The sequence below is a fragment of the Ovis canadensis genome, chromosome 13, assembly GCF_042477335.2.
Source record: "Ovis canadensis isolate MfBH-ARS-UI-01 breed Bighorn chromosome 13, ARS-UI_OviCan_v2, whole genome shotgun sequence".
In the NCBI taxonomy this organism is placed as follows: Eukaryota; Metazoa; Chordata; class Mammalia; order Artiodactyla; family Bovidae; genus Ovis; species Ovis canadensis.
The window spans coordinates 33524427-33538254 of NC_091257.1; the positions used below are offsets into that span (position 1 = coordinate 33524427).

Below are 13828 nucleotides of genomic sequence, written 5' to 3' on the forward strand. Positions count from 1 at the left end.
TCTTTGGGGTCAGCTTTGTGATGAGGGCTTGCTTATCCCCACAGCAGTACAGGCTCTGTATCAACATGAGGGAATCTACTGGTCTGGGACTCAGATTACTATCACTATACTGATACTATACTATTACTAATAATATACTGTTGCTATTACTAATGCTATACTAGTACCATTGCTATTACTGTTACTGTGGCTATCACTCTCTTACCGTTGGCCCATCATCTTCACGCAGGAGTACACACATGTATGGTAGTCATCCACATCTCATGTTCCATTTTAATTCTACACAGGGTAAACAACGTTTGCAAGCCTCATTGGAAATATGGGAAAGAAACCCTCACATGACTTCAACCTCCTTACTTTTATCCCTTTGGTTCCCCATGTTCCTTATCTTTTTTTGTGTGTTTGTTTCCTTTTAAGTGGAAGAAGACACGGAAGAAAGTTCGAGATCAGGAAGGGAATCTGTATCCACAGCCAGCGACCAGCCTTCCCACTCTCTGGAGAGACAGATGAATGGAAACCAAGACAGAGGCGAGAAGCCCGATCGGAGGAAAGAGAAAATAGGCAAAGAAAAGAAGAAAGACAGAGACAAGGAGAAGGAGAAGATGAAAGCCAAGAAGGGGAAGCTGAGGGGCTTGGGAGACATGTTCAGGTAGGTGCTACCGGGCAGGAATGGCCCGTCCCCACTGTGAGTGCCAGGCTAGCGCCAGATGTGAGGACTTTGAGGTCAGCTGAGAGTCCTCTCTAACTCCCAGGTTTCACTGCTGTGTTTTTACTTTCTTGAGGATTTCGCTGGAGCTATTTCAGACCCTTTTAAAGTGCCTGAAAGATGCTATCTTGCCAACCATGTAAATAACTGTTGAGAGGAAGGAGGGACAGAGACAAAGAGCCCTCATAGCCCCTGTTTATTCTTTTGCGTGTGTGAACAATGGTTCATTGTTGACGCTGAACATGGAGCTCAAGTTAGTGGTAGTGCATAAAGGCTCATTAATAACAAGCCTAAAAAAATGTTACAAATAGAGCTTCAATTAAGCTGTGTTGATTAATTTAATACTTATTGCTTCAGTCGGTAAAGATTTCATTAAATGCAGTCTCTGGCTGTTTCCTGACAGTTGTTTTTGTGCCCCTAAATTATACTCTAGGATTACTTAGCATATCATTTTTTTTACAAATCATGGCTACACAATAAAAGTGACAAGTTGTTCAGAAGTTGCTCTGAAACTCTCCCATAAATGTTCATTGGAGGTGATTTATAATATTCAGGTATTTAATGTCAAATATAAAGATTGCTTGATTGTTCCATAAATTAAAACCCTAAACATATCAAGATGATGGTTTAAAATTGAAAACAGATGGTATCACCACTTAACTCTTCAAAAAGTCGTTATCCTGCATTATGAATCCCTTCCTTTTAGCTTTTTTTAATTGCAAAATGTGAACAAGAGTTTTTATTTTCATAGAATTTCCTGATTTATGGTCCGGAGGTTGACCTCAATAACTCAGGGAGTTATAGATAAGTCAAGACCATGAAGTTGAGGACTCAAGCCCAACCTGCAGGCTACACACACACCAGATGTGTCCTGTGGATGGACTCAGCCAGAGCTAAGTCAAGTGCGTGGAGGAAGTAAACTATAGGCATAGATAGCACAGAGCTTGGCCCATGAGCAGTATCAGCTTTAAATTAAATACAATCACATTTCTATATTCAGTGCTTCAAAACATTAGAATTAGCATCTTTTTATACGGGAGTTTATATCTTATTGATATACCATTCCTCCTGAATGCATTTTAAGTCAGATCATCTTTCATCATTATATTTTCACGTCCCAGGTATACTGACGGATGGAATTGCTCTAACTTCCACTTTATTTCTGTTTTGGTGTTAGGCAGAAGGCTTCTCAGCTCATAATCAGTTATCTATATAACACACAGAAATTAGGCTGTTGCCCATCAATTAACATTGAGGGAATTTGCACCCCTGTCTTCTTTGAATCAGAAACTATGAAATAAGAGGAAACCTCCCCTAAAATGTACACATCTGGCCTGGAGACCAGTCCTGCTTCTACAACCCCCTCCTGAGTGAAGTCTTCCTGAAGGCTTGTAGGTTTCCTTCATCAGCCAACCATTATTTGATGGAGTCAGTGCTCTGCTCTCCTCATGGAATATGAAATAAGCAAAATTCTAGTTTGTTTATAAATTATTTTAGAAATCTATACATTACTTTAACTGGACATTATTTTCTTCCTGTTACTTGCAACTCCAGAATAAGGGAGGCTTTATGGTAGAGTTTTCTTTTGGGGGCCAGAGGAATGGTGAGTGTAGGGGCACTTGGCAAATTTATTTTCTTTCGAAGGGACCCTGAATGCAACCCTACACAATCTTTTCTGAGCTAAAAGTTCCATAAAACATGTGGGCTTCCTTGGTGGCTCAGTGGTAAAGAATCTGCCTGCCAGTGCAGGAGACGGGTTCAATTCCTGGGTCAGGAAGATCCCCTGGAGGAGGAAATGGTAACCCACTCCAGTATTCTTGCCTGGGAAATCCCACGCACAGAGGAGCCTGGTGGGCTACAGTCCACAGGGTTACAAAGAGTTGCACACAACTTAGCGACTGGGAACACATACACGAGATCAAATGCTATAGGTTATACCTCTAACCCGTAGTGGAAGCCAGCTCTGTGACGATGACGACTGATTTGTAACTTCAAAGGCCTGAGTGTTCTTGAGAATCACATTTTTTGTTTAAATGCAGGGGCTGAAGTTTTTTTCCTAAAAACTAAGTTCATAGCTTAAGAATGGCTACTGAGAAACACATAGACATTCACACTTTTCTGGGACAGATATGCTAGAGTAAGCTCATGCTGACTTGTGAGAGTTGTTCAATTTTTGGAAATTTTGCCACTGACTGTTAAACCCAGCCATTATTAAAAATTAGATAGCTTCTATGACAAAGATAATGACTACTCAAAACTCATCACTTCCTAATCCTTTTATTATATGCTGTGATCTCTGCTTTTGAGGTGATTTATGCCCACCGTATCGGCAGAGCGCTGATGCTACATGCAGGTAGCTTCAAACTAGCTGTGTCGGGAGTACTTTTACCCCAGGAAGTGTATGAATTCCACAAAACAGTTTTTTTTTTTTCCTCCCAGGAGAGCCACACACCACCACATGGACAATGCAGATATATCCTAACAGGTTGCAGTATCTTGTCTCGTTCCCTAGAATGTGGCCCTCTTCCCTCTGGTTTCCTTTAGGGAAATGATTGAAGCTTGCCGAATACTCCTCCTTGAAAAGGAGTTGAGGACCCTTTATTAGAATAAAATAAACTTTTTCTTTGGTTGTCTATTGGCACTCCTTCATACCATTTTGATATGTCCTTAGTATTTGAGAAGACTCTGAAAACACTGTTAGATTTTTCAAAACATTTTTTATACTGCTTCCGTACCTACTGAATCTAATTATTTGAGACTAAATAGACTTTTGGGTTGATTCTTTTTTATGTTTCCTTTTTTTTTCTTTGGTAACAACAGAGGGGAAGATAGTAAGATTTAAAATGAATCTCTTCCTTCTTTTTTGTTCTATTGAGGAAAATAGGATGAGATTCTCTCAGTGCTGTTGCTTTAAAATACCTTAATCAAGAAGTGTATGTGCATTTAATTTCTTAGAACACTTTGTAAGGAGATGTGGGGTGTGTGTGTGGTGGGGGATGTTACCATTTGTTTCTGTTTTTGGTTAACAGGAAGCAAAGAGTAAGGGTAAGGAGTATTAGATGTTACACGTCTGGCTTTTTAGGCACGTGAACTTTTTCTTTTTAGTCTCTTGAGGGAATGATATGCTTTCCTTCAAATTAGGCTTGCAGGCTCTGCTCCCCACCGTCCCTCTCCCCTGCTCCCAAAACACACACACACACACTCTCTTCCTTTCCCTATAAGTTGTCTGTGGGTTTTGGTTACATTCGATGAGGGCCAAATAGATATACCATATTTAAAAAAAAAAATATTATTGGAGTATGATTCCTTTACAGTGCTGTGTTTCTGCTGTTCATCTGAATCAGTTCTCTGTATACATATATCCCCTCCCTCTCGAACCTCCCTGCCATTCTACCCCTCTCAGTCATCACGGAGCATGGAGCTGAGCTCCCTGTGTGATACCGCAGCTTCCCACTAGCTATCTGTTTTACACGTGGTAATATATATATATATATATTTTAAAACTGTACTGCAGGAATCCATGGCACCTTGAATAGGTATTTTTATTCGTTGGTCTATACAGATGACATGGTTTTCTACTTTGAGTATTGAATAGTAGTCATAAAAATGGTTTAATTATTGATAAACAGCTCTAGGAAAGAATATTGGGAGTCATATTTATATGCCTGCTTATAAATTATGGAGTATATGAAATGCAAAAGCTGCCTTAATGCAAGTGTTAAATCACAAATTTAAATCTATAAGGAATCAAGTGACAAATGTAAAGTGTTCCTTGTTTGTATGAATTTCTCCTTGTATGACATCTTTTCTTACCCCAAAGGCACTCCCACAGCCTTAATTAAAATGGCTTTGGATCTGAGAAACCCACGTTTCTCTATGAAACAGATAAACGTGACTTTGTTGATGTGATCATTCTTTGTGAAAGTGCAGGGCAGAAGGAGGGTCTGATTTAGAGCCTTCGTTCTTTTTTGAATATCATGGAATTGTCTGCCCTCTGATATCACAGATACCGTTGGGTATTCTGGTTCTCGAATGCTTGGCTATTCAAATATAATACCATAAAATGTTTCCTAGAATTCTGCAATTGTCTGAAATTGCCACCAAAGAGGGAACTAAGTCTATCCTTTAGAAGGAGAGAGATCTGTTGTTTAATGTTTTAAATGTGTCTGCTTTTCAAAGAAAGCAACAGCATCATTAAGCAATGTGTTTTTGGTGAGTTTCCATCTCCAGAATGAAATAATAAAAAAGAAAATAAGCTCCCTTATTTGGGACAGTATATTCAGATAATAAGATGTATTTCCCTCCTTTTCACCCTGGAATAAGTGTAATTTGATGCTACTTTGCCTGAAAAATTAGAATCATTCTCAATGTCATAGGATTGTCTGCCGTCTGAAATTGAAGCTTCCTACACGTGACCCCACTCACGCCTTATAAGGGTGCTTCGTTTACTGTTGTGACACATGATGGCTGAGGGTCCATCGCCCCCTAGACCGTGAAAGCAAAAGCCGTGGTGCTTTGTCACCATTAAAACTGAATCCTCCAATTACATTGACAATGATTCCCTGGGTCCCTCCAGCATGGTTTTATCCTGTTCTGTACGAGGTAAAGGATAATTTCGTTTGAAACCGTGTTTGGTTGAAATCAGATATATGGCTGTCATTCCCTTTTCAGTATATAATTGTCTTCAGAACATGTTGAACACGATCAGATCTTAAAACTCGATGTTGTAGTCTGGATCAAACGTTGTAGGCTTATGAGAGAATAGCAAACACGCGTTGTGGTTGTCTGCCTTACCTGTGCTCACTAACCGTGTGTCTGTACCGTGTTTCTTGTTTAGCCTGGCCAAACTGAAGCCTGAGAAGAGATGAGCAACAAGCCAGAGTCCAAATGTCTTGAGAAGCACATATTGCACAGTTTTGTTTTTTTTTTTAAAAAACAATAAATTTACTTTTAATGAATTCTTAGTGGCTGTTGACAAATTTTGTTTACGACATCAGCAGTTTTGATGGTTTCATAATGTTTGTATTAATTGCTTTGGAACTTTTTATTATTATTTTTTTATATTTATTGTTTATTTATTTGGCTGAACCGGGTCTTAGCTGAGACACGTGGGATCTAGTTCCCCAATCAGAGTTTGAACCCGGGTGCCCGGCATGGGGAGCTCAGAATCTTAGCCACTGCACTACCAGGGAAGTCCCCTGGAACTTTTTGTTCTTGATGTCAAGCTCGGGGGTTTACTGCTTGGCAGAGAAGTGTTTTTATCCCCTCTTTTCTCGGCCCCTTTTCATAGTGGAAAACCATCGTCCTCGCTGCTGGTGTACTCAGAGCTCACCCAACTATACCCATCGATTGTGAGATGGGTGCTTTGGGAGGAGGTGATACACTGGTCTGGTTTCATTGAGTGATGTGATGGCTGGGGACACAGGCAGGCAGGAACAGTCTGTGGGTGATGAGGTGTGCAGGTTGGGATAGTCACCCATCCATTGATGGACAAACGGGCCAGTTTGAAAGGCAATTTTTGGCAAAGGTTCATCCCTTGATGGATTATACAGTTTAGACCAAAAAACAAAAAAATTGGGGGTGGGGGAGCTTCTGAACAAATAAATATCTTTGGTCAGGGATGGCTGAACCAGGACGTTCTTCCAGTGTGGAAAAGTAGAGTGATATTGGCAAATAGTGACACCGAGGTTTGCAGGGGCCCCAAGGATGAGGGCACATGTTCCTTTATAAAAACTTTTCCGGACAGAGCTGCCGGCCCAGGTGTTGTCTCACAGGTGTGAAAGCTCTTGCAAGTGCATCTCAGACTATCCTTCCTTTAGAGCAGCAATCCCCAACCTTTTTGCGCCAAGAACCGGTTTCATGGAAGACAATTTTTCCACGGAGTACGGGTGGGGTGGGGATGGTTTCGGGATGATTCAAGCGCATTACAATTATTGTGCACTTTATTTCTATCATTATTACATGAGCTCCATATCAGATCATCAGGCATTAGATCCCAGAGGCTGGGGATCCCTGCTTTAGGGCAGAGCCTTCTTCCATAGCCCCTTGGATTTTCAGAAAGACTGCTGAGTTAGCTCTGTTTCCGAGATGTGTAGAACTGCATCTCACTCAAAGGGAAGTGGGATGATGAAGAGGAAAGCCGTGTCCTAAGTGGTCTTCTTCTGTGAGGAGAAGTCACCTCTGTCTGACCTGGTAGCAGTTTGCAGCCCTCCCCTCATCCCCTCGCCCCCTCCTGAGCTGAGGAATCCCTCTTTGCTGCAGGATGGAGGCACATGCAACAATGTCCATTTGCTCTTGTCAGAAATACCTGGACTTGTGGATTTTTGCCTCAGGCCCAGTTGCCCTGTGGATTAAGGTTAGCGGTTTCTCATTGGTAAAATTGAATGATATCCCTTGCAGCCTGCTGGTGATTTAGGGGACACAGTTAAAATAAATGTGGAGAAAATTAGGCCCACCTAATGAAACACAGGAGCAGTACTTTGTCATGGGGAAAGAAAGAGCTGGAAGAGAGCGAATTCGCATACTTTTGTTTGGTTTTCTGTTTGTCATCTGGGCAGAGAACAGGTCCTTTATGTAAGTACACCTGTTGGGAGGTTTCCTTGGAGTAAGTTCTGAATTCCTTAATCCCATACTTAATATATACTTCTTCTGATTTGAATGGAAACAGAGGTTCCCATTTTTAACAGAGGAAAGTAAGTGACAGACTGACCTGTTAGCAAAGATGAGTTCTTGGGCAGCTGATAGCATCCTTCTCGTCCTCGTTAGAAGCTGAAGCACAGAGCCTCTGACATCTCCAGCACGGAAACTGACTGCAGAGGGAGCCGAGGGGTGCCGAGCGTGACGGCTGGGCCTCGCTGAGACCTTTCTGACGTTCTTTAACGCTGCTTTTCCAGAGAACAGCGGCCTGAATACAGAATGCAAGTGTCAAGGATGACACCTGCTTTATAGTCTCTGTAAAGCAAACCTTTCGTAAAAGAAATTTTTGACAGTTCTGAGATGCTAAGTCAATTTCAATACCAGACTGTGTAGAAAATAGAATCTTTTTTTCTGCGATTGATGTGCAAATTGAAAGCCAGTGACTATTCACTCCTTACTGACATGGGGTAAATAAATACCACACACTATCGGAAAAATGCGCTAGAAGACAAACTTGGCTAATGACATTTACCATCGCAAAGACCGGAAATATTCTTTCTGAATGTTTTTATTTGTTACCATCAGAGAGACTCTATGACTCTCTTACATTAAATGTACTGGATCAAGTACATGTTATTCCTAAATGGATTTTTGTCAAGCCACAGTGTATTATACGAAAGAAACTGTTTGATCCTTTACAACGGTCTTTTAAAGGAGTCACTGGGGAAGTGACCTCTTACATAATTGAATGTTGGAATTTTTTTTTCTGACCTGTGTTTAATAATACTCTATTTAGAATCTAAAGAGTAAAATTTGGTTAGGTTTCCTATCATACTGAGATAACCTATGATTTCCTGTTAAACTTTCTACTTACTTTTTTCTAGGACCCCATGCTTTAAGCTTGCTTATGTCGGGACGTTGCTCCAGCAATGCTTCCTTCTCTCCTTCACCCTGGTTCTGGCCCTTCCCTCCTGGAGCATCCACTCTGTCTTCTCCTCCACTTTAGAGAAAATCTGTCTTACCCCACCTCCCCTTCCAGCTAGTGCCTCCTTTTCTTTTTTACCCAGTACAGCAAACCGTGGGATCAGTTTCTGTCTGCTGCCTGCATTTTCCTGTTTTCTCTTAAACCCCCCTTGAGTGAGGCCCTTGCACCCCGTGGCTCCATAAGGCCTGTTCTCATCTGGCCGCCAGCGGCCTCTCCTGCCGCACCTTCCTGCTGCATTTGCACCCGCTCCTCGGTCTGCGGGAGCATTCGGCACGTCAGTTCTTGCTCTTCTCTGAGATCACGCTCCTGGGGCCTCCTTCCTCCCTGCTCACCCCATCGCCTTCGCCTTTGCCAGTTCTGGTCCTGCCCCATCCTCCAGATATCGTGGTTCCCAAAGCTCAGGCCTCGGTCTCCTTCTGTGTCTCTTTTCTGTAACACAGAATGTTTGCGTTCTTAGGAAACAGAGCCTTAGAACTTAAAGACAGACTGCAGGCAGACGGTTCCCAGCTTCACATCCCTCGCTCGCGTAGCTTCTTTTGACCTCTTCTTCATGCAATCGCTTGGATGCCGAGCAGACATCTGAAACCTAATGTGTGTTCCCCACGCAGCTCAGGTGTTTCTCCGGACTGTTCCTGCCCATTTTCCTTTCTTGTGTAATGGCAGCTCGGTTCTTTCAGTTGCTTAGGTCTGAAAGTTTGGAGTACTCCGATTCCTTTTCCCCTTACACTCCACATTTAATCTGTAATGTACGAAAGCAAAGGTCTATTTGATCTGTTTTCAGCACATCTCTGTAATCCTCGTACTTTGCGGCATCCTCGTCCCTTCCTGGATCTGGGAATAGTCTCCCAGCTACACTCCCTGCTCCTGCCCTTGCTTCTCTGCTGCAGTCTGAACCTTGCAGCTAGCAGTCATGGCATATACCTCCTCTCAAACCCCAGCAGCCTCCCAAGTCTCTCAGAGTAAAAGCTGAACGTACCAGATGCTGGCTTGCCCGGATGCCCCAGCTCTGCTGTGCAGAACTGTCGGTAGCACCTGCAACAATTCCTGCTCAAGGCAGCCTCAACCAGTGACCCAAGAAAGCCCAAGGACCCAAGAATAGCCTTAGGGTTAGAAGGCTGAGGTGTTAAGTCTGTGCCCTTAGCCGTGAATGTGCACGGCAGGACCTGGGAGCCTAGCAGAAACGCAGCACCCCAGGCCCCACTCTGACCTCCTGACGTCAGAATCTGCGCTCATCTGCCCAGGGGAGCCCGGGGTAGAGAGGCCTTCCCTCCTCCAGCTCCCAGAGTTTGTCTGTGCATCAAGCTCCCTGCCTCCAGGCTTGGGAACCATCCTGCCCAGCTGTCTTTCCTTCCTTCTATCCCATCGCCACTTCCTGACCCGAATTCTTCAGCTTCCGTTAGACCACAGCCCCAAACCCTGACTCAGGATCTGCTTCTGGCAAAACCCAGACTAAGATAATGTGTTTGCTGTGTGAACAGATAAATAAGTCCATGAAATTGCTAGAATAAGTGGTGACAGGGCCCGTGAGGAATTTCTGCCTGGAGTGGTTTTGCAGGTGATGAGCAGTGGCTGTGCCAGGGCAGGGCTGTGCTTGTTCCTGCATTTGGGAGCTGAAGTCACTTCCCAAGTCGGCCTGTGACTCAGAAGATGGTCCCCAGGGAGCAAGCCTTTTCATGCTCAAGGAGCTACATCAGGTTCTTTTGTTTGCTCTGGAAGTGACCATTTTCTTTGCTCTGAGTAGCCATAAATGATTTAAGAATTTTCTGTTAACATCAAACTTGCAAAACACCAAAGATGGTAGGATTTCCAAGTTAGGTTCCTCTCGTTGGGTAGACCTGAAGTTTCAGGCTGGGGATTGTCTGGTTGAGGGGGTCATAGATTCAAACAAGGAGTAATTGTTAAGATTGCCTAAGCCTCAAATGTCAGGCTCCAGGAGATGGCGTAAGATCTTGTTCTTAAAAGACGTCGTCAGAACCTTGACTTTACTCTTCACAAGCTGTTCAACCAGCTCTCTGGGTTTTACCCAGAGAGAATGACCTGGTAGCTAGCTTTCCCCCTTCTGGGGCCCACTCCCACCAGGTCAGCTTACAGACAGCCCACGCCTGGTGGCACTCTGGAGCTTCCCCCTTTTCCCTCCCAGCCCCAGGTCTGGCATGGTCCTGACCACTGCGGTATGGCTTGGCCGGGATGGGGAGTGATGCTCACCTCCTCCGTCTCTCCTGCCACAGCATCTGCAATGTGCTTACCTTCCACCTGTATGGAAAACATCATCTCTCTTTCTCACGATCTATTGCTTTCTGTAACCATTCTGGTCCCTAAAAAAAGGAAACTCAACAACTTTACATTCTCTGTCCACACAGAGGAACAGGGACCTTGCACTGAACTGATACAAACTAACTGGAAAACATCCCCACTTTCTGTACTAAGCTCTCTCCATTTCTCCTCTTCCAGTTAATTTAGAGGGATGTCCATCCTCGACCACTTTTTGGCCCATGTTTCTGATCTAGGGGGTGATGGGCTGGTCATTACGACTCTCTCTAAATTAATTCTTAAGGACTCAAGAATGTAACCGTTAATTAAAAATTAACATCTACATCCCCTTGTTCACAATGGACCCTCAAACTTGTCTATTCCGTGTCTGGAACGCTAGTGATGATGATTTTTTTTTTTAAATTAATTTTTATTGGAGCATAGCTGCTTTACGTTTGTGCCAGCTTCACATATACATTATCAGTGTTGTGTTCGTTTCACATATACACTATTGATACTATGTATTAAATAGATGACTAATGGGAACCCACTGTACAACACAGGGAACTACTCAGTGCTCTGTGGTGACCTGAATGGCGATGATGATGATGAAAAGGCCATCTTTCCTCCTACGCCCCCGTCTCAGGATGGCCCGCAGTCCTGGGAAGGCTCTGACTTCTGTTCTGTTCTCACACCTCACTCCCCTTCTCTTTCTTTCTACACACCTTCCTGCTGGCTCCATCACTGCCCTTTTATTTGTTTATTATTTTTATTAAAATAATTTCAAGGCTGTTCTTCCTTTCCTGAGAATAAGCTCTCAGCCTCTTCTTCCTCTCCTAATCCTCCCCCCTCTCTAATCCCTGCCGCCCATATCAGCACCTGCCTGGAGCTTAGAATTGCCCAGCCCTGGGTCCCCACTCTGGGAGGCTGGTCCCGCATCCAGCTCCCTGGGAGCCTCACCCCTGGCCTTGGCAGATTCCCACTGCTGCTTGCGGGGAACTCATTGACCTAATTCCTGCGTTTATAACTGATTTTAGTCCTTAGGAAACCATCTCACCTGTACTTTTGAATTCTGAGAGTTTCAGGTTTCTTTTCTTTCCTTTTGAATTTTGTTTGCTTTTAGAAGACAAGAACATTTTTAACAGAGAAAATGAGAGCATCTACTTACTGTATCTCAGGATAGGCTGATCCTGGAACTGTTTTAAGAAAGTAACAGCACTGTCCTGTCGACAGGCAGTGTCGCAGGCGGGCGGTTTTCCTTTGGAGTGTGTCTAGGAGCCTAGCTGCAGTCGCCTGGCGGAATCAGAGCGCTGACAACCATCTGTGTTGGGCACTCTCTACTGCAGACCTGAGTTGTCCTCAGCACACAGGGGAAAGGTGATTCCCCTCAAATAAATCTGGCTTGATGTGTCTCCATGTTCAGGTAAGTATAAATGAGCAGGAAACCTCCTGATGGGCCATCATATTGATGAGTAGTTCTACTAAAGATTAACTTTCAGGGCTCCTTTGCAAACTGGCAACTGAGGGCTGTGGATCTGAAGCCAAAACAGTCCCGTGAAGGGTAGTGTGCTCCCCAGATGGTGCTTTGGGCAGGAAAGGCAGTTACCTGGTGTGATGTGGCCAGGGGCCCCTGCTCCTGATTGCTTTTTTTCTCTTGGTTTCTTTTTTTTTTTTAACTAAAAAAATTTTTTTAAATTGAAGTATAGTTGTTTTACAGTGTTGTGCCAAACTGCCATACAGTAAAATGACTCAGTTAAACACATACAGACATTTTAAAAAAATACTGTTTTCCACTGATTACTTCTGAAGGGAACTGCCTCCTTCTCTTCCGGTATCTAGTCCCGTCTCTGCGTCCCTCTGTCAGCTGTCACATCACATGACTCAGACACATGTGCAGCCACGCACTGCCCGCAAACGTCACCTGGGCAGTGAAATGAATTCTGAGAATTTTCACTGCTCACCTGGAAAGGGTTGTTTCTGAGCATGAGGGGGTGGATTTTTTTCAAGTCTGTTTATGGAGTGTGTATGATTTTCAGTAACTGAGGGATAAAAGCTTTAATCTGCACATTCCACAAATACTGGAGGCTTACTCCAGGGGAGGCTCCACATCAGGTGTGGAGGATGAAGCGGTGGGAGTAAGGTGAGCAGGAGGCAGGGAGCCAGTGGGAGAGGGATTGTGGAGGTGGGCGATCAGAGCTGCAGGCAGAGTCGGCCTCCTTCCAGAAGATGACCTCAAAACCAAGGACCTAGAGAGGTTGTGAGCTCTGTATCTGATGAGGCTTCTGGGGGAGAGGAGCCTTTTGTATCAAAGGGATTCAAACTCTTTGATATGACCTGCGGCAAGAAACACCTTCCACCTGTAACATGTGTGCGCATGCTCAGTCGCTTCAGTCATGTCTGACTCTTTGCGACCCTGTGGACGGTAGCCCACCAGGCTCCTCGGTCCAAGGGATTCTCCAGGCAAGAATTCTGAAGTGGGTTGCCATTTCCTCCTCCAGGGGATCTTTCTGATCCAGGGATCAACCCGAGTCTTCTGCATTGCAGGCAGATTCTTTACCGTCTGAGCCACAGGGGAAGCCTTATATACTCCAGTAACTCCAGTAAACATTTAAGCAGTGTGATCCTTGCCCTTCCTCCTCACAATGGGCTCTGATATTGAGAGGCAGCAGGGTACAGAGGTCGAGGGTCTGGACTTTGAAGATAGATGGCTCAGGTCCAAATTCCAGCTGTACCCTCAGCAGCCTTGTGTTTGGGGCAAGTTCATGAGCACCCTTGAGCTTTACTTTTCTCAGCTGTAAAGCATGGATCATAACAGTGCCTGCGTCACAGAGGTGCCTGGAAGCTCAAGTGAGTTAATGTGTACTAAGCACTTTAGAACCCCTCCTGGCACAAAGAATGCACTTGATAAATGCTAGCTGTTGTAGTCATTATTATTACTCTATAATTCGTTAAAAAAAATGCTAGGTGAGTCCCACCAAATCAATTTTATGTCTTTAATGGATTATAACACACAATTTGAAAGATGCTGTTTAGATGGTAGAAGTCCTCTAGGTTTGCAAAAGTGTAGAAGGAGGAGCCTGGAGGCATTTGGGAGGCAGGGTGGCCTGTCGTCAAGGTCTCGTGATACAGTTAGGACATTATCCTGAGGACACTATGAAGCTGTTCAAAAGAATGGCTTGACCATCTCACAAGTGGAAAATATTTTAATATACGTTTCTCTATTGAGTGCGATTGGACACTTTCACGTATTA

The 13828-nt window shown here is 44.0% G+C and overlaps 1 protein-coding gene across 26 annotated transcripts in view; it reads left to right on the forward strand.

The window, feature by feature from the left end:
- The window catches only part of PARD3 (par-3 family cell polarity regulator), a 572731-nt gene that overhangs the window by 386608 nt on the left and 172295 nt on the right, over nucleotides 1-13828 (forward strand). For 22 of the 26 annotated variants that reach the window (XM_069546411.1, XM_069546421.1, XM_069546415.1 and 19 more), the window contains one exon: nucleotides 418-649. In XM_069546411.1, the coding sequence (XP_069402512.1) occupies nucleotides 418-649 (232 nt within the window). Of the gene's footprint in view, nucleotides 1-417; nucleotides 650-5543; nucleotides 5665-13828 lie in introns of those variants that run through there. The other 4 variants (XM_069546435.1, XM_069546431.1, XM_069546432.1 and 1 more) reach the window with 1 other exon arrangement.